The 25,000-nt window shown below is 46.0% G+C and overlaps 1 protein-coding gene across 1 annotated transcript in view; it reads left to right on the top strand.

Moving 5' to 3' along the window:
• The window catches only part of csmd2 (CUB and Sushi multiple domains 2), a gene marked incomplete at both ends in the record, with an annotated part of 261,827 nt that overhangs the window by 167,605 nt on the left and 69,222 nt on the right, over positions 1-25,000 (top strand). Inside the window, 5 exons of the mRNA XM_080530688.1 lie at positions 19,017-19,219; positions 19,364-19,555; positions 20,400-20,538; positions 20,736-20,923; positions 24,154-24,348. Of these exons, the coding sequence (XP_080386814.1) occupies positions 19,017-19,219; positions 19,364-19,555; positions 20,400-20,538; positions 20,736-20,923; positions 24,154-24,348 (917 nt within the window). The remainder of the gene's footprint in view (positions 1-19,016; positions 19,220-19,363; positions 19,556-20,399; positions 20,539-20,735; positions 20,924-24,153; positions 24,349-25,000) is intronic.

Here is a 25,000-nt window from a genome sequence, read left to right as displayed (position 1 = left end):
AACACCACGAGGATTGTAGGTATGGGGGAGAGGGGTAGGAGAAAGAGAGAGAGAGAGAGAGAGAGAGAGAGAGAGAAAGAGAGAGAGAGAGAGAGAGAGAGAGAGAGAGAGAGAGAGAGTTTCAGGTGGCGAGGAAGTGACACGGAAGACTAGAATAGGACAGATGGAAGAAGGTTCTGGGAGAGAGGGGTCACACAGGGGACAGGTGGGAGGCGCTAGATAGAAGCGGTCGCTAGAGGTACCATAACAGGACTGGAGGAAGGGGTCATGAGGGTGATGACAGGTAGATGGATCGAGGGGAGGAAGAGGTGTAGACGTAGGAGGATAGACTGAAGGTGAGAGGATGAGGAAAAACAGAGGTAGGATTATGACAGAGGGAGAGAAGGACTAGACAGATGGAGAAGAGTGAGCGATAGTGGAGCTGTAGGAGAGGAGAGGGTTAAGAGTAGAGGTTTACTGTAAACTCATTGGATTATGGAGGTGGCTTGATTCATCTCTTGTCCTCTGCTTGGTATCGACCCCTCTGTTGTGTTTGAAGGTGATAATATCCCTCAGACCGCCTCTTGTCTCTCATACTGTGTGAGATGGTGACATTTCAATTGGATGATGTAGGATTTAGGTTCTGTGTTTTCTTTAGTTTTTTTTATGTTCGCCTCACCCCTCACGGCTGTCTATGAGACATGCTAGACCTGCGGCTTGTGGCGCTGCGTTGCAAGTTTAGGCGACCTGCTCACCCAGAGGTACGGAGGTACGGAGGATGGTTCATGCCATAGAAAACGATCAATTTTTTCCGTCCGCCTGTCCGTCTAACCACTCAACGTAAATGCCTCGTACTGCATAACCGCCTCACAAGTATGAGTCATTCACGTGGTCAAGCGTACATACACATACCTACACAGGTCATATTCTGAGGCGTTATCAATCGGAAACATTCTTATGTACACACGTTGAGTCTGGCCCAATGCTTCTCTCTGGTCCGCCGCGTGACTGATGACACCCTTCTGTTCCGTGTCTGGCGAAGCCTCCCCAGTGCAACCCCGTCGTGACACAAAATGTTCCACTTATACGACACGCCCAATGTGTTTTCAGAGATAGTGTTATTGTCCAGGGTCTGTGTCACAACAACGAGACAGAGAGAGCCTGAAACGGTGGTCCAGGTGTTGGGAATATCCCTGTGTCATTAGTTCACTCTCCCTGTCTTTACGGCCTGTCTCTGGCTCCTGATGCACGTCCCCTCAGGGACAGTCACACATGGGTCACGTCCTCTCATATTAATGGTGATGAGGTTAGCCCTCGATGTGTCATCACACACACACACACACACACAGACAGACACACACACACACACACACACACACACACAAGCTCATGGATGCGCAAACAAACAAACATAAACACATACACGCACACACACACACACACACACACACACACACACACACACAGTCCGTGTTGATACACACAGTGTCTCTTTTTTTCTATCACTCCACACACACACACACACAGACACACACACACACACACAGACACACGCTCATGGACGCGCAAACAAACAAACATAAACACATACACACACACACAGTCCGTGTTGATACACACAGTGTCTCTTTTTCTCTATCACTCCAGCCCCCCCACACCCACACCCGCCCCCTCTTCTCTTTGTCTAGAACTCCTCTCTCTACGTCTGCTTTTTTTCTCTCTCTCTCACTCCCCTCTGTCTCTGTCTCTCTCAATCACACTCAAACATCTAAGTAGGACCCGTGGTTTAAAATCTGCTGTTTTGTATTCAAGGCATAGTTCACCCAAATTATAAAACCACATGTTTGGTTCCTTACCCTGAAAGGACAGACAAGGACACACTGTTGGTGTTGTTAATCTCGGGCACTGTAATTATTTTTGCAGTTAAAAATTACGTTTTAATGCTACAAAAATAATACGCAATAACTGATAACGACACCTATAATGACCGCAGAAATGGATGGCTCTGTAAATAACCAGACCAACAGATCTTTTTGGTTATGCAGCGTGGAGAGAGCTGTACGTAACGGGTCGAGGGCCACATACAGTATCATTCAGGATCTGTTCCTTCTTCTGCGGGGAGAGTGTTGAGGGAGTTGAGTTTGTCACATCAGCCAAAAACTGTGTTTCCTCTGAGCCTCTGAAATGTTATCACTGAGCCCCGATTTCATATGAGTCGATTGGAATATTTTCATCTCCCTGTCATCTTTTCCCCTTGTCGCTCTCTTTTTGGGTTATTTGGAGTTCTGTCTATCTCTGTCTCTCGTCCTGTATCTGTGTTACCAACGATGGCTGGTACTTGTTGTAGTGCTCTCCAACTTGGGATTTGGGACTTACTTCACTTATTCACACACACACACACACACACACACACACACACACACACACTCTCTCTCTCACACACACACACACACACACACACACACATACACACATACACACACGCACACACACACACATACACACATACACACATACACACACGCACACACACACACACACACACGGCTCCTGTCTTCCCTTCTCTTGTCTTCACATCTCGATCCCAGAGCCTGCTGCAGCGAGGCCTGCATCTATGAGAGAGCACAGAGACAAGGGAGGAAGAAAAGGAAGCTTGCAAGGAAAAAAGGAGGAGTGTAAAAAAAGAACATGAGGATTAGTGAACATTGACAGCTGGGGGATTGGCTGGTGAAAGGAAGTACAACCCCAGCACTCATTCTGCTAGGATCGCTGATCAGAGAGAGAGAGAGAGAGAGAGAGAGAGAGCGAGAGAGAGAGAGAGAGGGCGAGAGAGAGAGAGAGAGAGAGAGAGAGAGAGAGAGAGAGCGAGAGAGAGCGAGAGAGAGAGAGAGAGAGAGAGAGAGAGAGAGAGAGAGAGAGAGAGTTTCAGGTGGTGAGGAAGTGACACGGAAGACTAGAATAGGACAGATGGAAGAAGGTTCTGGGAGAGAGGGGTCACACAGGGGACAGGTGGGAGGCGCTAGATAGAAGTGGTCGCTAGAGGTACCATAACAGGACTGGAGGAAGGGGTCATGAGGGTGATGACAGGTAGATGGATCGAGGGGAGGAATAGGTGTAGACGTAGGAGGATAGACTGAAGGTGAGAGGAGGAGGAAAAACAGAGGTAGGATTATGACAGAGGGAGAGAAGGACTAGACAGATGGAGAAGAGTGAGCGATAGTGGAGCTGTAGGAGAGGAGAGGGTTAAGAGTAGAGGTTTACTGTAAACTCATTGGATTATAGAGGTGGCTTGAGAGAGAGAGAGAGAGAGAGAGAGAGAGAGAGAGAGAGAGAGAGAGAGAGAGAGAGAGAGAGAGAGAGAGAGAGAGAGAGAGAGAGAGAATTGGCACCAACCAATGACACTCGTACAAACGTGCGTGTGAGATGAGCGATGTGGAGAGTGAATAACCCCCATTACCCCTTCCCCATACCTTCTGCTATACCCCCTCCAACCCTTCCCATTTTGCACCCCAGGTAGCGATCGAGAGAGCGATTAGAGGGAGGTTGATTAGTTGGGTCTGGTGCAGAAAGAAACCAATTACCATAACATGTAACACAGGTCTGCCTAATGCAGCCTACCACTCAGGCCAAATCCATACCAGGTTCTTCTTCCTGCCATTCCCACACTTCCCTCCTGCCTATTTGCTCCACTGCCTCTCTTCCAACATGCCCAGAATCAGCCAATGTGACGCCCTTCTGCCAACGTGATGCCCTTCTGCCCCACCCTGATCCTTTCTCCATCCCTCCCTCCCTCCCTCCACCCCATCCTGATCCTCTCTTCCTCTCATCCTCTATTCCTCCCGCTACTTCTCCCTTTCTGTGCATAAATCTGAGGATATAAAGTGAATTCATTCCGTGTTTGACAGAACAGACGGTTGCATAGAATATGAGCACATTGGCACATGTGCCTGGATGCTGCATGTGACATTGACACCGACTGTTGCATAAAACCACAAGCCTCAACTGAAACATCATGCATGCACACGCACGCACGCACGCACACACACACACACACACACACACACACACACACACACACACACACACACACACACACACACACACACACACACACACACTTTCTATAGGGGGTCTCTGATTTTCATAGAAATCAATTACACACTGCTCTCTCCCTCTCTCTTTCTCTAGCTTTCTCCTTGTCAGAGAGTCAGGTGTAGGAGGATCATGCCTACATGTGCATACCATACGTATATTGGCATAACACACTTGGCGATAACTGGAGTTGAATGAATGAATGAATGAATGAATGAATGAATGGACTTTATTGTCATTGCTACAGTACAGGTACCAAACAACGAAATTTAGGAGGGGTGGCTCCCCTGGTGTTAGGAAAGGGAAAAAAAAAAACTTTTAGAAAAAGAAAAAAATCACAAGAAGGTAAGGAGCTGGTTTACATAAATAAAGGCTATGTACACAATCCACTGTACTATACTGCACAGATAGTCAACTAGGGTTGTCATATTGCACAATAGTATTTTTTCACGTTATTTAAAGTGTCACAGTTTGCAGGCTTGAAATGTACATGTTTGTGCCTCAGCACTACACCTGATTTTTTCAGTCCAGCAGCTGCCATACAATCCGTCCAGACTGTCCAGGGCCCAGAACTTAGGTCTTTGCTGTGTTCAGGGCCTGGACGGCCCTGTGGTAGAAGCAGTTCTTCAGTCTGTTTGTCTTAGCGGCCAGGGTCCTGAACCTCCTTTTCGAGGGCAGCCTGGTAAAGAGTACGTGCCCAGGGTGGGTCGGGTCCCTGGAGATCTTTGAGGCCTTCCTGAGACAGCGTGTGTTGTACAGCTCTTCCAGAGAGGGGAGGGGGGCGCCGGTGATCTTCTGTGCTGTTCTCACTACTCTCTGTAGCGCATTTCTCTCCGCTGTTGTGCAGCTGGAGAACCAGTTGCAGATGCCGTAGGTGAGGATGCTCTCCACTGCGCCGTGGTAGAAGGTCACCAGTATCTCCTGCTTGTTGTGTTCCTTCCTGAGGCATCTCAGGGTGTATAGCCGCTGTTGTGCCCTCTTGATGGTGCCTTTTGTGTTGTCCTTCCAGGTCAGGTCATCCCGCATGTGATGTCCCAGGAATCGGAGGGTTGAGACTCTCTCCACGCTCTCTCCGTCGATGAGCAGGGGCTGGATCTCGGTCTTTTTCCTCCTGAAGTCTACGATGAATTCCTGGGTCTTTGACTTGTTTAGCAGCAGGTTGTTAACCTTGCACAGCTTGCTCAGTTGCTCTACCTCATCCCTGTACGCCGCCTCGTCCCCCCCCGAGATACATCCCACCACGGTGGTGTCGTCTGCAAACTTTACGATGTAGTTGCTGGGGTGGACGGGGGTGAAGTCGTGGGTGTAGAGGTTGTAGAGGATGGGGCTTAGCACGCAGCCCTGGGGGGACCCAGTGCTGAGGCTGAGGGCTGTGGAGGTGTGGGGGCCCACCCGCACCCTCTGGGGTCGGTCGGTCAGGAAGTCCTTGATCCACGCACATATAGAGTGTGATAGACCCAGGTCTAGTAGTTTGGTCACTAGCCTGTCTGGAAGGATGGTGTTGAAGGCGGAGCTGAAGTCCACGAAGAGCAGTCTCGCGTAGCTGTTTCCCCTCTCCAGGTGGGATAGGGTGGCGTGGAGAGTCGTCGCGATGGCGTCCTCTGTGGACCTGTGGGCTCTGTAGGCGAACTGGTATGGATCCAGGTTGGGCGGGAGGCGTGTGAGTATGTGGGCCCGGACTAGTTTCTCGAAGCACTTCATGATGATTGGTGTGAGTGCCACCGGGCGGTAGTCGTTTAGGCAGCTCACCGTGCTTTTCTTCGGGACTGGGATGATAGTTGAGGTTTTCAGGCAGGGTGGGACGGTGGCCTGGGACAGGGACTGGTTAAAGATGTTGGTGAAAACCCCGGCCAGCTGGTCGGCGCAGTCTCTCAGCACCCGTCCCAGGACGCCATCCGGCCCCGAGGCTTTCCTGGGGTCCACCGCCTTCAGTACGCGTCTCACTTCATGCTCTGTGAGGGTGAGGCTGCTGAGAGCTGGAGAGAGTGGTGTTTGTGTTGCGGTTACCTCCGTTCGCATCTCGTCGAACCGGGCGTAGAAGGTGTTCAGCTTTCCCGCCAGCAGGGGGTCGTCCTCTGCGGCTGTGAGCCTGTTGGCTCTGAAGTTTGTCATCTGCTGAACCCCCTGCCACATCCGCCTGGAGTCGTTGCTCAGGAGGCATTCCTCAATCTTCTCTCTGTGCTCTGCCTTGGCCGCTTTGATTCCGCGCTTTAGGTTGGCCCTGGTGGAGCTGTACAGCGGTGTGCTCTTCCCTGCGAAGAAGGCGTTGTCCCTCTCGTTGATCAGTTTTTGGACCTTCCCAGTCATCCATGGCTTCGTGTTGGGGTAGACCCGGACCCGTTTGTCCACGGTGACTGAGTTGGTGCAGTTCACTATGTGGTTCAGAACCGACGACGTGTACTGTTCCAGGTCCTCATGCTCATATTCCTGCCATAGGGTGTCATTTAGGCAGATCTGCAGTGGAGCGGACCCTTCTGGCCAGGTTCTGACAGTCTTAGTGGTGATGGGAGCACTTTTCCCCATGGTAGTGTATGCAGGAATCAGGAGGATTGACTTACATGTTGCTTACATGACGGGGGTGGAGGCCTTTTAACATTCTGCCGGTCCCTGGAGAGGTTAGCTGGCCTGCTCTCAGATTAGCAACTGAACATTAGCAGTGGCAATGCCAGTCGAATTGTGCCTGTGGCTCTGCCTGGTGGTGGTGATGGAGGTGGTGGTGGTGTGATGGTGCTGGTGCTGGAAGATGGTGGTTGTAGTGGTGGTGGTGGTGGTGTGTTGGTGATGGTAGATGGTGGTTGTGGTGGTGGTGGTGGTGGTGATGGAGGTGGTGGTGGTGGTGATGGTGGTGTGGTGGTGATGGTGCTGGTGGTAGATGATGATGGTAGTGGTGGTGATGATGCTGGTGATGGTAGATGGTGGTTGTGGTGGTGGTGGTGGTGGTGATGGTGCTGGTGATGATAGATGGGGGTGGTAGATGATGATGGTAGTGGTGGTGATGGTGATGGTGGTAGATGGTGGTGGTGGTGATGGTGCTGGTGATGATAGATGGGGGTGGTGGTGGTGGTGATAGATGATGATGGTGCTGGTGATGGTAGATGGGGGTGGTGGTGGTGGTGATAGATGATGATGGTGCTGGTGATGGTAGATGGGGGTGGTGGTGGTGGTGATAGATGATGATGGTGCTGGTGATGGTAGATGGTGGTAGATGGTGGTGGTGTTGATGGTACTGGTGATGATAGATTGTGGTGGTGGTGATGCTGGTGGTGGTGGTGGTGGTGGTGGTGGTGGAGGTTGAGGTTGTGGCGTTGGAGACGGTGACGGCAGTAGCGATGTGTGAGTCAAGGAAGGTTTGTGGTGAGGAAAATCCCCACTATGTCCTTCCGTGTCTTTCATGGAGTGTATGAGGAGCAGTGTTGCCACAGTTACTTTGAAAAAGTATTCTGATTACTGATTACTGATTACTCCTTTAAAAAGTAATCTAGTTACTTTACTGATTACTTGATTTTAAAAGTAACTAAGTTAGATTACTAGTTACTTTTTTAGTTACTATTGGCAGCTGCCTAGGCACCCGACCCCCCCCCCCCCCCACACCCGCAACATAAAAATGAAAACTGGTTTTGCCAAAACTCACTTTATTTTAACAGTAACTTAAATTACATAATTAAACTTTAAACAATAACTTAAAACAACAAAATAAAGAGTCTTTCTTTGCCTCACCCAACATAAATACTTGTTTTTAAACAATAAAATAAATATAATCTTTATTTAAGTGGGGCTACCCCCCTCAAAACGCAATTTCCCATTTTTCCCCGATTTTGAGATGAGTTGCTCTTTTGCCTCCTAAACATGTTTTCTTTCATATTAGTGACAATACAACGTCGACAAAAACACATTTGGTTGTTTATTTTACTTGATTGTGGTGCATGCGTCCGTAAAATCCTCATAAATTCGCCAAAAGTTAGTAGTTTACGCACAGCGTTACCGAAACGGCTGCTGTCTGAAATACATCAAGCCTGGCCTTGTTTGAAAGATGTGTTTCTTGTGCTCAAAATGGCCGCTTCCAAAATTTACAACGCCCCTTGTATCAGCAACCAATCACTAAAATAGATAGGTTGCATTCTTTTAGAATACGCGATTCTATTGGTTGATGCGAAAATTCTCGAATGTGATTGGTTGTCGTGTCCCATGTGACGCGGAAGGCGGAACTAGCCTCTCCACTCAGCCGTTTAACATTGGCGACCTACTGAACTTTAGGGACACTTTTGGGACACTTCCTATGTAGCCAGGGGAACAGAAAAAGACACACACCATCAGTGGGATGCCAGCTTTCAGACAAAAGTGATTTCAAGTCTCTAGCCCAATGTATCACCAAACAGCGCTCAATTTAGTCAATCACTGTGACCCACCGTTTAACATTGGCGACCTCCTGAACTTTAGGCTCACTTTTGGGACACTTCCTATGTAGCCAGGGGAACAGAAAAAGACACACACCATCAGTGGGATGCCAGCTTTCAGCCAAAAGTGATTTCAGATCTCTAGCCCAATGTATCACCAAACAGCACTCAATTTAGTCACTCACTACCCCTCCCCACTCAGCCGTTTAACATTGGCGACCTCCTGAACTTTAGGCTCACCTTTGGGACACTTCCTATGTAGCCAGGGGAACAGAAAAAGACACACACCATCAGTGGGATGCCAGCTTTCAGACAAAAGTGATTTCAAGTCTCTAGCCCATTGTATGGCCTCCTGTGGCCAGAATTCATAACTCCCCTCCTGAGTGAGCTAGAGGTCTGGTTTTCACAAATGTCGAACATCTTCGGTCGCGCCTAGCAGAAAAAACTCGACAGAGTACGGGTGCCAAGCCCCTTACGAATGACCTCGTCGAAAACGGTGCGTCTCTGCGCCTCGGAACGGCCGCGCTGACCGAAAAGCATTTAAAAATAACTCAAATTCAGGCTTCTCGGCCTAGGCACTTCAGGTCAAAGTACCGCTGCGTCGCAACCGTACGAGCCACAGACGCCGTTCTAATATTTCCTGAATCGGCTCGGGCCCGCCGAACACATATCCGAGCCCCGACTCGGTTGCGGCGCCAGTACCAGGTTCTGTCCCTCTCTCACACACAGGAGAGGCAGATGTGCTCACACACCAGTACCAGGTTCTGTAACTAGGCTTGACACAAGTGTGTGTGTGTGTGTGTGTGTGTGTGTGTGTGTGTGTGTGTGTGTGTGTGTGTGTGTGTGTGTGTGTGTGTGTGTGTGTGTGTGTGTGTGTGTGTGTGTGTGTGTGTGTGTGTGTGTGTGTGTGTGTGTGTGTGTGTGTGTGTGTGTGTGTGTGTGTGTGTGTGTGTGTGTGTGTGTGTGTGTGTGTGTGTGTGTGTGTGTGTGTGTGTGTGTGTGTGTGTGTGTGTGTGTGTGTGTGTGTGTGTGTGTGTGTGTGTGTGTGTGTGTGTGTGTGTGTGTGTGTGTGTGTGTGTGTGTGTGTGTGTGTGTGTGTGTGTGTGTGTGTGTGTGTGTGTGTGTGTGTGTGTGTGTGTGTGTGTGTGTGTGTGTGTGTGTGTGTGTGTGTGTGTGTGTGTGTGTGTGTGTGTGTGTGTGTGTGTGTGTGTGTGTGTGTGTGTGTGTGTGTGTGTGTGTGTGTGTGTGTGTGTGTGTGTGTGTGTGTGTGTGTGTGTGTGTGTGTGTGTGTGTGTGTGTGTGTGTGTGTGTGTGTGTGTGTGTGTGTGTGTGTGTGTGTGTGTGTGTGTGTGTGTGTGTGTGGCTGGCTGGCTGGCTGGCTGGCTGGCTGGCTGGCTGGCTGGCTGGCTGGCTGGCTGGCTGTAGTTCTGTGTGCTGATTACATGGTGGTGCCAGAGGTTTGTGAGAGAGGGAGACACTTTCTATTCCATAACAGCCACTATTTGTAGCATGTGTGCATTTCTGTTCAGTTTATGTTATTCAGTTATCAGTCAGGTGTTTAGGATGTTTATTGCTATGTTTATTGCTAATGGTTTGATTAGGTTTTGTGTTTGTGAATAGCAGTTTCAAATAAAAATGTTTCATATTTCACAATACAAAACTTTGAGTCTGTTTTCCCGAAAATTTGTTTTTATGTGTTTGTCCACACACTTGTCCACACACAAGGATTTTCCTTGCACCAAAACAGACCAAACTTTCCACATTTCTTCCTATCCATATTCTGCTTCTCTGCACACAAGAGTTTGATGATATATCATTCATAGCCCTGTTTATAGTACATTTTATACCAAAACCATGGCGAAAATAGATTTTTTTATGACTATGGACAGTATTTCCTGATGTATGGGCTGATACGAGGACATAGACACAATCTGCTGTGTGCAAAGTTTGTTTTCTTATGTGTCAACATAAATAAAAAAAATAAATAAAAAAATTGACAAATATGATGGTGTGAGTGATCCTGGAGATTTGGGTCCAATTAGCATCTAATTTGCATAATAAACATAAACAATAATAAATTCAGAAAACTTGCAATACATTTTTTCATAGTTTTTATGTACATAACAAACTGGGAATGTGTTCATAGTGATATCTATTTTCTTTCTTTTTTTGCCTATTGGCAAAGTCTAGGGGGGGTAGCCTCCCCTTAACAGTAACTAGCAAGGAGGGGTTTCACAAAACCTAAAACCTACCCTGACCATTCAGGCTTTTACCACAGGACAATATTTTCTTGCCAGCACAGAGTGTACAACGAACATTTATGTTCTTGTCATCCTTTGCTGACACAAACTCAAAATAATCCCTATATTTCCAGCTATTTAACGCATATCTCTGTTCTCGCTCCATTATACGCTTCTGTTTACACTGTGCAATCAGCGTGGTGATACACGTGAGCGATTCTGCTGCACCTCGTGTTGAAAACGTGATCACTGACGTCACTCCCCAAGACGCGAGAAAAGCAATAAATGTTTGTTTACTATCGAACATTACAAAGAAATACTGCATTTAGCCTAAGTTATGAGGTAGTAACGCAATAGTAACGCACAGTCACTCGAATAAGTAACTTTAATCAGATTACTGATTTGGAAATAGTATCGCGATAGAATAGTCGTTACTGGGAAAAGTAATCAGATTAGAGTATCGCGATACTTAGTATCGCGTTACCGGCATCACTGATGAGGAGGGACTGACATATTGTGTTGCCATGTTGCCAAGTGTACAAGTAGTTCCATGTGTACAGTACTCCGCCACCTGCTGTGTGTTAAAAAATAAATATGAAAGAAGAGGAACGATGAGGAATGATATCACTGTTGATGGGATTAGCATTAACTCACAGCCTGTGGCAATATATCTAATGTACAGGCACATGTTTATTTATACTGCTCTATTAAGCAGAGGGTGTGTGTGTGTGTGTGTGTGTGTGTGTCTGTGTGTGTGTGTGTGTGTGTGTGTGTGTGTTTGTGTGTGTGTGTGTGTACGTATGCTCACATATGCAGCTCTTTACATTTAATTCACTGCAGCAGGACTTGCCTTGGGTCATGTACAGAACATACGGTACATCCTAAACTGGTAAACTGCTGCTGGCTCCTAACACACATTTTACAGTATGGAACTATTTCTCTTTGACACAAACTGTATTATGCAAAAAATGGTCGAGACTTGTTGCTAAAGCAAGCATAATTATTATTATTATTATTATGAATAATAATAATAATAATAACAATAACAACAACAACAATAATAATAATAATAATAATAATAATAACAACAATAACCATAACAATCATCGTAATCATAATCATAAAAATATGTTTTTTTATGATGTACTTGCAGTTTCTCCCCCGCTTCATCTTCACATAGGCTTGGGGCTTGGGGGTGTGTTTGTGTGTTTGTGGATACTGTAAGTGCATGCAGAACGTTGTCGTACTTATCAAAGTGTATCTCTGTACTTAATGTAGGCTCTCGGCTTGGAAATATGGGAGTGGCACTCTTTACCTCGAGCCCAGAGAGTGTGTGGGCAGTGGGAGGAGTAGAGAAGTGCATAAACTCCCTTGGGTTGGTTTAAATATACCTTTTCCCCCCAGAGAGGGAGAGAAGGGGGAACGCTGGAGTGAGGGTGAGGGAGAGAGAGATTGAAGAGGAACGTGTCTATTAACTCGCTTCAATGATTACAGTAATCCAGGGTCCTGAGTATTCGCTAGTAGTGTGTATGGATCTCTCAGCGACAATGCATAGCTTCCGGTGCATTCTAATCAGTAAATGTATTACTAACAAGAGTGAGCCTGTTCTCTCAGATGTACTGTATATCATAAATACACAACTGGCTTCTTTAAATAATTTGTTTTTCAGATTTTATCTCTTTTTCACCCAATTTGGTAGCCAATTGAACCCAACCTAGCATCCAATTATCCACTGCCTATTGCGAAGGATCCGCCGCACGACCCCGTGGCCGGCAGTCCCAGAAGAGGCCGCCAGGCAGACTAGCTGACTGGCTCCTCGAGCCCAGCACCTGTTATTCCGGCACCCCGGGGGCGCTGTTGCGCGACGGATCCTTGTCCGGAAATACTCCTATACCGCCCTCGGGAGCGGCCGCCCAATATGCCGCTCCCCGTGTGTGCCCCAGCCATATCCGGATCTGGCGAGCTGGGATACGATCCCAGTCCCCGGTGGGCAGCTTGCACTAGTGGCCAGTGCTTAGACCGCTACACCACCGCGGGGCCACAACTGGCTTCTGAATAAAATAGTGTCAACTAGTATAACAGTATACAATAGAATAGAACAAGAAGAAAAATAAATAACATGACTGCTGATGTTTGCACATACACTACCCTGAACACTTTATTAGGAACACCTGTACACCTTCTCATTCATGCAATTATCTAATCAGCCAATTGTGTGATAGCAGCACAATGCATCAAATCCTGCAGATAGGGCCCAGCAGCTTCAGGTAATGTTCATATCAACCATCAGAATGGGGGGAAATTGTTTGATTGCAGTGATTTTGACCGTGGAGTGATTGATGGTGCCAGACGGGCTGGTTCGTGTAATAAACCTGCTGATCTCCTCCGATTTTCATGCACAACAATCTCCAGAGTTTACTCTGAATGGTACAATAAAGAAAAAAAACATCCAGTGAGTGGCAGTTCTGCGGATGGAAACGCCTTATTGATGAGAGAGGTCAACGGAGAATGGCCAGACTTGTTCGATCTGACAGAAACTCTACCAGTCGTTCAGATAAGCACTTTGTACAATTTTGGTGAACAGAAAAGCATCTCAGAATGAGAATGCACAACACGTCGACGGGCTACAACAGGTTCCTCTTGTCAGCCATGAACCGAAAGCTGAGATTCAGTGGTCACAGGTTCACCAAGACTGGACAGTTGAAGACTGGAAAAAACGTAACCTGGTCTGATGAATTTCTGCTGAGGCACACAGCCGCACTGGCCAGAGGTGGCAGTTTTCCAACAAAGTTACACCTTGCTCCTTTAAATAGCAGAATTTCAATCCCCTCTGTAATGCAGGTTATAATATAATATAATTATATATGATATTATAATTATGAACAAATAATATTATTTGTTATGTCTGTTGAAATATATCCTATAAAAAAACACGTTATTAGTAGTTGTCCATACTCCCCTCTGCTAAAAAACAAACATATCAGCAAGCCTTACGTGGAGATGTCATGTGTGGAGTACGGCACTATCGATGTGCAATTCCATATTGCAAGACGCTTGTGACACTCACTCAATACAAAATAATATTACACTATACAGCACTTCAAATTAGACATTCTGAACTTATAGAAAATATGTGTAATTCAGGTTTTCCACAGCAATATACGTAGATGGATTTTTATTAATTAATAAACTTGTTTATTGGTGTTTTCTTTACCTGAGTGCCTACTGAAATAGCTGCATTTAGCAAAGTTGAACTGCAGTCAATTAGCACCGTTTCTATCTAAAGGATGTTGACTGAAGAGTTATTCTGCATAATGAGACACATAGTAAAATGACAATCTCCTCAGAGAAACTTCAAATACAGTTTAGTAGCGGCTATTAGGCTAGGGCTGCACAATATATTGTATGACTATCGATATTGCAATCTCAATAATACAAAAAGTCATGGACACAGTACATTATGTAACAAAAACAGCAGTCAGTGATCATTTAAAATGTTTATTTAGAATTCAAACATTACATTTATAACACTACTTTAAAATACTACAACAAATACTTACTTATGTTTCTAAAAGAGCCAACACAAAGTCAATAATATTGCAATTAAAATATAACAAATTAATTCTTAAATTAAATTGAATGATACATTGAAAGATAAATGGGATGTTTAAGTCCTCATGTCCTAATTGAGTTCTTGAGACATGGTCTCATATCCTGAGTAGCTTGCAGTTTGGGTGGACCACTGGTCCGTCTCCCCGGTCCCTGCCTCTCTTGTTGTGGTTGGGAAGAGGGTTGCTGGGGCCAGGCAGAGGGTTGCTAGGGCCAGGCAGAGGGTTGCTGGGGCCAGGCAGAGGGTTGCTAGGGCCAGGCAGAGGGTTGCTGGGGCCAGGCCTGGCTCTCTTGCGGTTTGGATGGACCACTGGTCCGTCTCCCCGGTCCCTGCCTCTCTTGTTGTGGTTGGGAAGAGGGTTGCTGGGGCCAGGCAGAGGGTTGCTAGGGCCAGGCAGAGGGTTGCTGGGGCCAGGCAGAGGGTTGCTAGGGCCAGGCTGAGGGTTGCTGGGGCCAGGCAGAGGGTTGCTAGGGCCAGGCAGAGGGTTGCTGGGGCCAGGCAGAGGGTTGCTAGGGCCAGGCAGAGGGTTGCTGGGGCCAGGCCTGGCTCTCTTGCGGTTTGGATGGACCACTGGTCCGTCTCCCCGGTCCCTGCCTCTCTTGTTGTGGTTGGGAAGAGGGTTGCTGGGGCCAGGCAGAGGGTTGCTAGGGCCAGGCAGAGGGTTGCTGGGGCCAGGCAGAGGGTTGCTAGGGCCAGGCTGAGGGTTGCTGGGGCCAGGCAGAGGGTTGCTGGGGCCAGGCCTGGCTCTCTTGCGGTTTGGTTGGACCACTGGTGCATCTACCCAGTCCCTAATTAATAATAATTTTGCCATTTAGCAGACGCTTTTATCCAAAGCGACTTACAATTACGAATTACAGGGACATTCCCCCTGGAGTAACTGAGGGCTAAGTGCCTTACCCAAGGTAGTAGTGCCTGCCTCTCTTGTGTTGGTTGGGCCGAGCACTGCTGGGGCCAGGCTGAGGGTTGCTGGGGCCAGGCAGAGGGTCCGCTCTAGGTCGATCTGAGAGAGAAAGTTCAGAGAGCCGGGATAGAAGAAGGGTGATCTCCAAAAGCAAATGGTCTCTCTGGCTGCTAGCAGGGCTCCTTACTCTTGGCCCAGCAGGAGAGAAGTCCCAAGCTGCAGACCAAACAGGACAGGCATGTAGATGCTCAAAACGTATGAATAATTTGCTTACACAAACAAAACCAAATAACAAAGATTAGCGGATAAGGGAGAAAATAAAGGTTAGCCCTTACCTGATAAGTCGTCAGAGTCAGAGTCAATTTGGGGCTCCTCGCCACTGGCAACAGTGGAGTAGAGGCCTGAAAGAGCAGTCTGAGACTTGTAGAACTGGAAGGTGTTGGAATTCATAGTATTGCACGACTGCATTTCACCAGCAAGGTTTGTGGTTTGAATGTAACTTTTCTGTCTTTCCTGAAAAGAACACAGTTGGGGTTGAAGTTTCAGTTCTATGACTTTCATCATTGAAGTTTGTTTTCAAAAACTTAAAAGATGCAGCTTGTCTATGAAATATTGTTTTAGCAACCACCCATTCCATCAGCATGAAGACCATATAAGGCAAAGAATGTATGTCACAATTTTAAAAATAAATAAATAGCGGAATTTCAATCCCCTCTGTAATGCAGGTTATAATATAATATAATTATATATGATATTATAATTATGAACAAATAATATAATTTGTTATGTCTGTTGAAGTATATCCTATTAAAAAAAACATGTTAATTGTCCAAATCCCCTCTGTTAAAAAACAAACATATCAGCAAGCCTTAAGGCCAATGCACACGGCGTGCGATTTTGTCGCACGACAACATTCGATTCTCAATTCACACCAATGAATGAATGAATGTGAATGGAGAATCGAATGTTGTCGTGCGATGGGGGAGATGGCTAGGGCTGTAGGCATGGGAGAACAGGTAGGTTTTGAGGTGGGAATTAAAAGTGAGGAGTGAGGGTGAGTCTCTGAGTGGTTGAGGGAGAGAGTTCCAGAGGCGGGGTGCAGCTCGTGAAAAGGCACGGTGACCGAAGCCTTTGAGTTTTGAGGGTGGGACAGTGAGGGGAACAATGGATGAGGATCTGAGGGTACGGGTAGGGCGGTGGGGGAGAAGGAGGTCAGTCAGGTAAGGGGGGGCCAGGCTATGGAGGGCTTTGTATGTGAGGATGAGGACTTTGAATTGGATACGTTCTTTGATGGGGAGCCAGTGGGAGAGTGGAGGACAGGAGTGATGTGGAATTTGGCACCAACAGCATGAATCCATGGACACAACCTGCTTTGTGTCAACAATCCAAGCTGGTGAAGGTGGTGTAATGGTGTGGGGAAATGCTTTCTTGGCACACTTTGTGCCCTGTTAATACCAATCAATCTCCACTTGAATGCAACAGTCTATTTGTGACAGTCTGGTGAAAAAGTCCCCAAGAAGGGCAAGGTCATTTTCAGTTTTTTTTTACAGATTAGAAGAGCAGATTGTAAGCTTTCAAATTATGTGTCCAAAATAGTTGAAGAAGATATGCTTATTCGAATGTTGGTAGTGGTACACCTCAAACCAAATACCGGACGAGAGGGAAGGTGTGTGTGTGTGTGTGTGTCACGTTGGTAGCTAACTAGCAGCTAAGAAGGGACATCGCTATACACATCCAACAGCATATTTAGTACATCACAACAAGACACATAACTGCACATAATGCTTTTGAACACATCCTAAAATGTAAGTTTGTTTACAAGCCATGTATCACTAACCCAGTAGCCTGAAGCAGGACGGGACACGATACAGTGAATCCAATTCACAAGTATTTAGTGATCCTAAAACTGTTGTTTGTTCTATTGAGTGGGCTCTTCAACACTTACCTTTGTCATATAAAAAAAAATCAACATTTGGTTGGATGTTTCTAACATCTTGTGGAATCAATGCCATGAAGAATTGATGCTGTTTTCAGAGCAAAGGGAGGTATTTCCTTTCCTAATAAAGGGCTCAGTAAGTGTAGTTTATGATGACTCATGTAGTCCTGTCTGGCAGAAATTGTTCACTCACCTCGAAAATTGTCTGGAGTTGTCCAATCAATACTGTTCACACAATCCATGCAGAAACCCATGTGAGAGCAGGTACTGACCCAGAACATGAAATCTGAGAGACTCTCTGTGTCTGGTTCCTTTTTCTGCATGACCAGTCCACCTCATCTCATTTAACTCATGTTGAAGTTACAGTCATTACAGAAGTATAGTGTGTAGTAGTTTCTTTTTTTTCTTTTTTTTGTAAGTTGCTGTGTACCTGTAAAGGTAATTGCTTGTGAACAATGTGTTTCTATGTGACCCCAAATAACCTGCATTGCATTGTTTTAGGCAGTTGACTGTATCTACCAAAATGTTTCACTTTGGTTCATTGAAAAATGTAATGTAATATAAATAATTGGTAGTAAACAATTGATATCGGTAGATTATGTTAATCGATAATCGATATTGGCCCTGGATTTTCATATCTGTAGCAGCCCTTTCTCCAAAGGAGGTGTGAGAACACTGTGATTTGGAGGTATGGCTAGACGACACTAGAGCTTTCATAGCGTATTACTTTCACAGTTTCCAATGGAGACTCCTATTGATGTGAATGGGAGAAGTCTGAAGTTCAAGTTTAGCATATCAAATGTATCTCTCATTTTGAAAGGAGATATTCATGTGGCATTATCAGATACCTGTATCATGTGTAATTCTGACGTATTTATTCTCAAAGACTCCTCGGGTAGTAGAGACTGCTGAGCATATTGTTTTTGTCTCTAAACTCGTCACCTGCGGCCCTCTCGCTGGCAGACGCTGCTCTTATATTGAGTGGTCCATGCCAACAATAAGGCTTAATTAAATAACTTTTTGTTTCCCATCTGTTAAGTATCCCATTTTGTTCCTCTCGCCTGCCCCCGCCCCCCATACCCCGTATTGGAGCATCAGATGCAATGGTCTTTTTTGGACAGCCAGCTGCTTGACAGCTGTCTCTGAAGTGTGTTGGTATTCTAGGGGATAAGCACTCTGCTCTGTTCTCTAGACTATAAACCAGTGGTAGAAAAGCCAGATTGTAGGATGGATAGGATGACTCATATTTCCATTTTGAGACATCTCAGGTATTACATCATGTGAAAGCATGACATGTACTGTACAGTATATCCACTCTCTTATGTTCACATTATGTCCATTTTCCGACACTTTTATTGTTCTTGGTTTTGATCTGTTTATTTTTTTCTCACTGTCTTGGTCATGCTCATCTTGTCTTCCTCTCTACCTCCTCCTCTCTTATATAACTGAATAGTTTCATTCCAACGTGCTATATATCCATTAGCCAAATTGTTTTGCATTAATCATTAACAATCTTGATACAGTACTGGTAATCAAGATTGGTTACATCTTCAACAATGTGATTCGTATAGTATGTCAGTACATAACTTAACATAGCTATTGTCCTTTAAAATATATCATGTAACAAAATAAAAAATAAAAAAAATATCATGTTGTGACAAATCAGTTTATGTAAGTACACTTTTGAAAATGGTGGATATAGTGCTTTGCTATGAAACGCTTCAATGTTACTCGGTTATGGTTTCCCTGTGGATTTCCTGTTGATTCCCTTTTCTATTGCATCTGTCTTTGGGCTAATTACTTCTCTTCTCCTCCCTCGGTTCTGCTACTGTTTCTCCTGACTAAACATGTGTGTCCTCTCTAGACTCCACTTCCTGGTGTTCCATACGGAGGAGGTCCACGACGTGCTGCGGATCTGGGACGGTCCCCAGGACGGAGGAGTCCTCCTGAGGGAGCTGAGCGGATCCTCCGTGCCCCCGGACGCCCACAGCACCTTCAACACCGTCAGCCTGCAGTTCACCACAGACTTCTTCACCAGCAAACAGGGCTTTGCTCTGCAGTTCTCTGGTAATGGACTCTTCCACTGTGTGTACGGATCAGGTGTATGGAGCTTCTTTACGTGTAGATTTGAGGCATGAGTCTTGATGATGTGGGACTCATTCCCTTGATATAATGTGGTATATCTAACCCTACTGTTTATGCTATTCGTAGTCTCCACTGCCACGTCCTGTAACGACCCGGGTATGCCCACCAATGGGACCCGTGGTGGGGACAGCAAGGAGCCTGGGGACCATGTGGTGTTCCAGTGTGATCCCGGGTATGTCCTACAGGGGGCGAGCACGATCACCTGTACCGAGATTAACAGTCGCTTCTTCTGGCAGCCAGACCCACCCACCTGCACAGGTAATAAGTATGTTGTACTACATCATAACTGTATATGTAGAGCAGATGTTCTTGATAGTGTTAATGATATTTTTTGTGGCCTAATTACCCATTTCTTAAAAATAATTCTTGCACAGATAGTATCAGACGTTTTGACACTCATGCTAAAATCCTAGTTCAATCCTTAGTGACAAAACCAATTGGTGAGTCTCCTGGATGCCTCCACAGCCCAGACACACACACAGAGTGAAAGAGACAGAGATTTGATTAAGATGACAGACTCTCAGACAGACTGCTGTTGTTTTAGAGCCATTCTCATAGACATCTGAGAACTCCAACTCTGGTGCTCTGGAAAATGTCAGTAATTAACAACAGCAATTAAGATGATGTAAGTAGCTGCCTTGTTTAATCAGGGGTTAGCTTAATTAGTTTGAAAGCTCGTCTATAAACACAAACAAAGGCCATGGGTGGCCCAGGCTCCCAGGGTTACAGGTGAAATGCTAACAGTGCTAATGTCAACATGTATTAGCTGACTCTCAATACAGTATTACCTCAATTGGCAATAGACCCACACCAACAGATGTTTCCTTATATTGAGAAATCGACCGCTTCTATTGATTCAATTTGAGAACCAGCTTGTGCGTACATTGGCAACCATGGAGTGTACCTTTGATGGTAATGCTAGAATGGACAAATGTGACAATTGTCTTGGACATCTTTCTTCCTTCCTCTTTCTAGATTGATCCGTTTGATCATTTAGAGCACTCTGTTACGTCATGTTTTCAGTGTAACCGGATTGAAGGCTTGCCTTTTTCACCACTCCTGCATTGCTAACCATGTGTTGGATCTTTCTCTCTCTTCATAGCTCCATGTGGGGGGAACCTTACGGGCCCCAGTGGGCTGATCCTGTCACCGGAGTACCCTGAACCATACCCACATGGCAGAGAGTGTGACTGGACTGTCACTGTGACACCTGACTATGTCATCGCCCTCAATTTCAACCAGTGAGGATCGACTTTGCACACCTATTCCCATAGAGACAGATACAGTCTAATGGACAGATGACTTTTTTTTATAAAACAATGAATGTATGTCTCTCTCTCTCTCTCTCTCTCTCTCTCTCTCTCTCTCTCTCTCTCTCTCTCTCTCTCTCTCTCTCTCTCTCTCTCTCTCTCTCTCTCTCTCTCTCTCTCTCTCTCAGGTTTAGCCTGGAGCCTAGTTATGACTTCCTACACATATACGACGGACCAGACTCCCTCAGCCCGTTGTTGGGTAGTTTTTATGGTTCAGATGTTCCTGAGCGCATCGAGAGCAGCCTCAACACCCTGTTCCTCGCTTTCCGCAGCGACGCCTCACTCAGCAGCAACGGCTTTGTCCTGCAGTACACAGGTACGCCCCCTGCTGCTGGGAGGAATGACTTGCTCCTAGTGATTGGTGTATTAAACAAAACCAGAGTTAAAGGCTGTTGTCGCTGTTGAGTTTGTTTGTGCTTGCTGTTTATTCATCATATTAGCCTTTGGTTGCCTTGTGTTGGATTTTTCAGGTGTTGCGCCTGTTGTAAGAGGCATGAAAACAACTGATGTTGTTTGAGTTGCAAAATCCACTTTTGGATGTGATGTACCCCATACCACTTATCGACCTTGTAATTGTTTTGTTTTGTTGTGCACCCTTTTTGATTTGGCAGTGTTTCAAGTCCAAAGTGAGTGATATCAGCCATGTGACTGTCACTTCACAGAAGGAGCAGGCCCCTTTTGGTTGTGTCTCGATCACCGCCCCCCCCGCTCGCGCCGCGGTCTGTCTCGGCATAATTATCGACCGTACCTCGCTGCTCACAGCCGACTATAAAAGAATTATGAAAATGAAAACGCCGGAGCGTGTTCTAAGGCTCTGTTTGATCAATGCATCGCTGCCACACTAAAGGCTTCTCATAAATTAGAGCAAATGCCTGATTGTTGTCTCACGGTTGAGCTGGCTGACTGAGCTTTTGTTTGGATACGCCAGGGCCTGTTTGCTCACAGGCGATGTACGGCACAGCACACATGGTGTTCAGGATCACAGGTGGCTTGGCTCTACGTGGAGCCGTCGGTTGTCAGATATCGTCACAGATCTCGAGTGTTGTGTTTGTGTCTCTGAAGGCTGGGTCCCTGTTGTTGCACTGCGTGTACTTAACACTTCTGTTAACAGGGATTCTGACTTAAAACTGAGCGTTTAATTAAAGGGGGCAACATCGGTAAGGGCTTTGCTTGAAAGACCAGGGATTAGTTTCCAGTGATATGCATCATTTAGTTCCATTGAAAGTATGGAGCTTTACACAACTTCAAATCGACCTGTTTTTTTTTACCCCTATAGGCGTGTGTTTAAATCTGAAAGGATTCGATAGGTCTAAAGCTATGTGGCAGATATTCAATCGAGTCTTTCAGAAGGCACTTTGGAGCTTTTATATGCAATCATTATAGATCTCAAAGTGCCTATGGGGTAGTGCTTAGGAATCAATTCGGAAATCAGACATAAACATGAGCAACGCACTGTGTTTTGTGTAATGGCGGAGATGAGGGAAGAATGTTTCATGTTTCAATCCTGTTCCAACTCTCACAGAGTTTGCTCCTTAACTCACTCTATGCAATGCTTAGTGCAATGTGTGATATTGTATGGCCAATCTGGTAGACCAGATGGACTCAGTGTGTGGCTCAGCAAAACAGCCTCTCGCTCTTCCAATTCTCCACACTAATGAACCGTAACCAAATAATACATAAATTACTTCTTCAGTTTTAGACAAACACATGCAGTAAAAGGAATGTTTTGGCTACGGATTTGTGCCTGTTTGGTATTGAGACAGCGCAGTGTTGTCGAGTTGGCCAGACTCTTATTTGGTCAGCCTGTCCCTGAAAATTGGATTTAGGAATGTGCCTTGAGCACCGTCAACCTCCTTACCAACCGATCGTCTTCAGTTACTTTCTCTCAGGCTGTGTCTGATGAGCCTCAGAGGGGAAATATGTGGGCCAAGACTCACTGACTGTTAAATAACACCACACACACACACACACACACACACACACACACACACACACACACACCACACATATCTAGTTCCAATTTAGAGGTGAGGGCTGACTAAATCTAACTGCACCAGGTGGTGACTTGCTGTCAGGGGTGAGTGTTGGGCCAGCTTTCGAGGCAGGTGTGTCCATTGTCCCCCACCCTGGTGTGTTATCGGGGAGGAGAGGCCAGGTTTGGGGAGGAGAGGCCAGGTCGGGGTCCATATCAGCTGTTGAGTGGCTGCCTGGCCTGGCTGTGGGGCATGGGGAGCAGACTTCACACCTGTCTGAACGCTCTGTTCAACCATGAAGGGCAGGAAGTTGCCCGGACAACAGCCTCCATCTGCATGGGAAATATGGAGCCCTCAAATACAACAGTAACAGTAATAACAAACATACAAGTCAATTGTGTGTGTGTGTGTGTGTGTGTGTGTGTGTGTGTGTGTGTGTGTGCGTGTGCGTGCGCATGCGCGTGTGTGATGGGAGAGAGACTGTTTGCTGAGTTGTAAACGACATTGATGGTACATTTTGATTTGAGTTTCTTCATATCCTGACTGTTTTGACTATTCATTTGTTGTTGTTGTTTCTTCCGGAGTGACATTGAACCATATTGCTTGAGTCTATTCAATCTTGAGGTGCCACAGGCTATATTGGATGGGACATTTTTCTCATGCAAATGTTCTATGTTGGAGGGCTAAACTGAAAGAAGCACTGCTCTTATGCATATTAATTAATCAATCAGTATGGGTCTAAATTGAGAGGGGTGTTTTTTTGTTGTTGTTGTTTTTTTCTGTTCATTTCAGCTTGATTTGGAATGTATTGGATGCATAGCTCTATTGGACAGCTCTTCTCTGTTATGCACATTTTGTACCTGGGTATGGTGTTGGGACTAAAGTGAGGTGGATCTTTTTCTTAAGTTTATTCTTAGCTGAAGAGTGTTGGGCTCTGTGATGGATCTGTGGATGGGGGGATGGGGGGATGGGGGGGGCGAGAAGCGTCTACTCCAGTCGGCTGCACACTGAAGCGCTGGGTGAGGGACACCTGTGTGCAGTCAGCAGACCTTGGGCCAAAGCAATGCCACTCTCAATCAGCTGCCTGCCTACCTGCACCAGCTACAGATGAGAGGGCACAGTCAGGGCTATGAGCAGAGGGAGAGAAGCAGGGTGGGGGAGAGAGAGAGAAAGAGAGACAATGAAGTAAAAATGAACAAAATAAAACGACAGTACAATATTTGACACATGGCAAGAAGGACCTCCTGCTGATATCAAACTCCCAGTTATCAAACTCCACATACTTCAAAAGAAAAGTTGTCAGTAGGGGGGGAGGTGCTACTTAGCTTCTAATGTGAGAGAGAGAGGTAAGAGCGGGTGATCTTTTCATGTCGTTAAGGCGAAAAAACAATTCCAAGGCACTCCAGGGTATCAACTACAAAGCCTTATGCATCCCAATTGGGTTGCATAAAAAGTAGCGCAAAACAGCCACTCTTAACAACCCCCAAATCACTTTTTGTTTTTACTTGGGATGAAAAGGTGGTGATGAAATCAGCTATCACTGCTAACTCTCGACACTGTCTGATCTCCACAGAGAACCCCAGGGAGTCGTGCTTCGAGCCGGGGGTGGTGAGGAACGGGACTCGGGTCGGAGCCGACCTGAAGCTGGGTTCCACCGTGACCTACTACTGTGACAGTGGCTACACGCTTGAGGGAGACGGCACCCTCACCTGCATCATGGGGGGAGACAGCAAACCCAGCTGGAACAAACCCAAACCAATCTGCATAGGTAAATATCCAGCATATGGGACGTAGATCAGAGCAAACATATACATAGTAAATGAGACAATATTTGTTTGGTTTATAACATTTATGTGTTCGGTTGAGGCGTTGCAATCTGGTCATACTCCTAACTTGTGGAATGCCACCAGCTGGAACCTTCTATTCTAGATTCGGGATTCTATCTGAATACTAGTCCTCCTCACACTATACATCCCAACCCAGTCTCCAAATTATTCTGTTTGAGGGGATTGTGACTGCAGACCAAAGAATACGATCTGTGTGGTTGTATGTGTATCTGTGTGAGCTATTTATTTGAGCTGTTTATCCTTGTAACCTGAACGTTGCTGGTTCGATTCGCGCTGGGGACACAGTTTTTTTTGTGCTAGTTATTGCTAATTGTTTGTTGCTTATTTTAAGATATAGCTATTAACATAATCAATATATGTCAATTAATTCCCTTGACAACTTACCTGAAACTTAACTAGTCAAAATGAATGCCTAATACCACGTAACTGCCATGCAAGTCGTAATTCACTTAACTCCTATGCAACGTATCTTAATTTTGTGATGTGTGTCAAAACAGGTGGTCAAATGCTGGTATAACCAGATACTACGATCCCCCAGACCGTTTTTCCTGGTCTGCAAAAACCATCCCCTAG

Source organism: Nansenia antarctica, assembly GCF_963989245.1.
Source record: "Nansenia antarctica genome assembly, chromosome: 5".
In the NCBI taxonomy this organism is placed as follows: domain Eukaryota; kingdom Metazoa; phylum Chordata; class Actinopteri; order Argentiniformes; family Microstomatidae; genus Nansenia; species Nansenia antarctica.
Note: the sequence above shows the minus strand (reverse complement) of the source record. Positions and strands in the feature narration are given on the sequence as shown.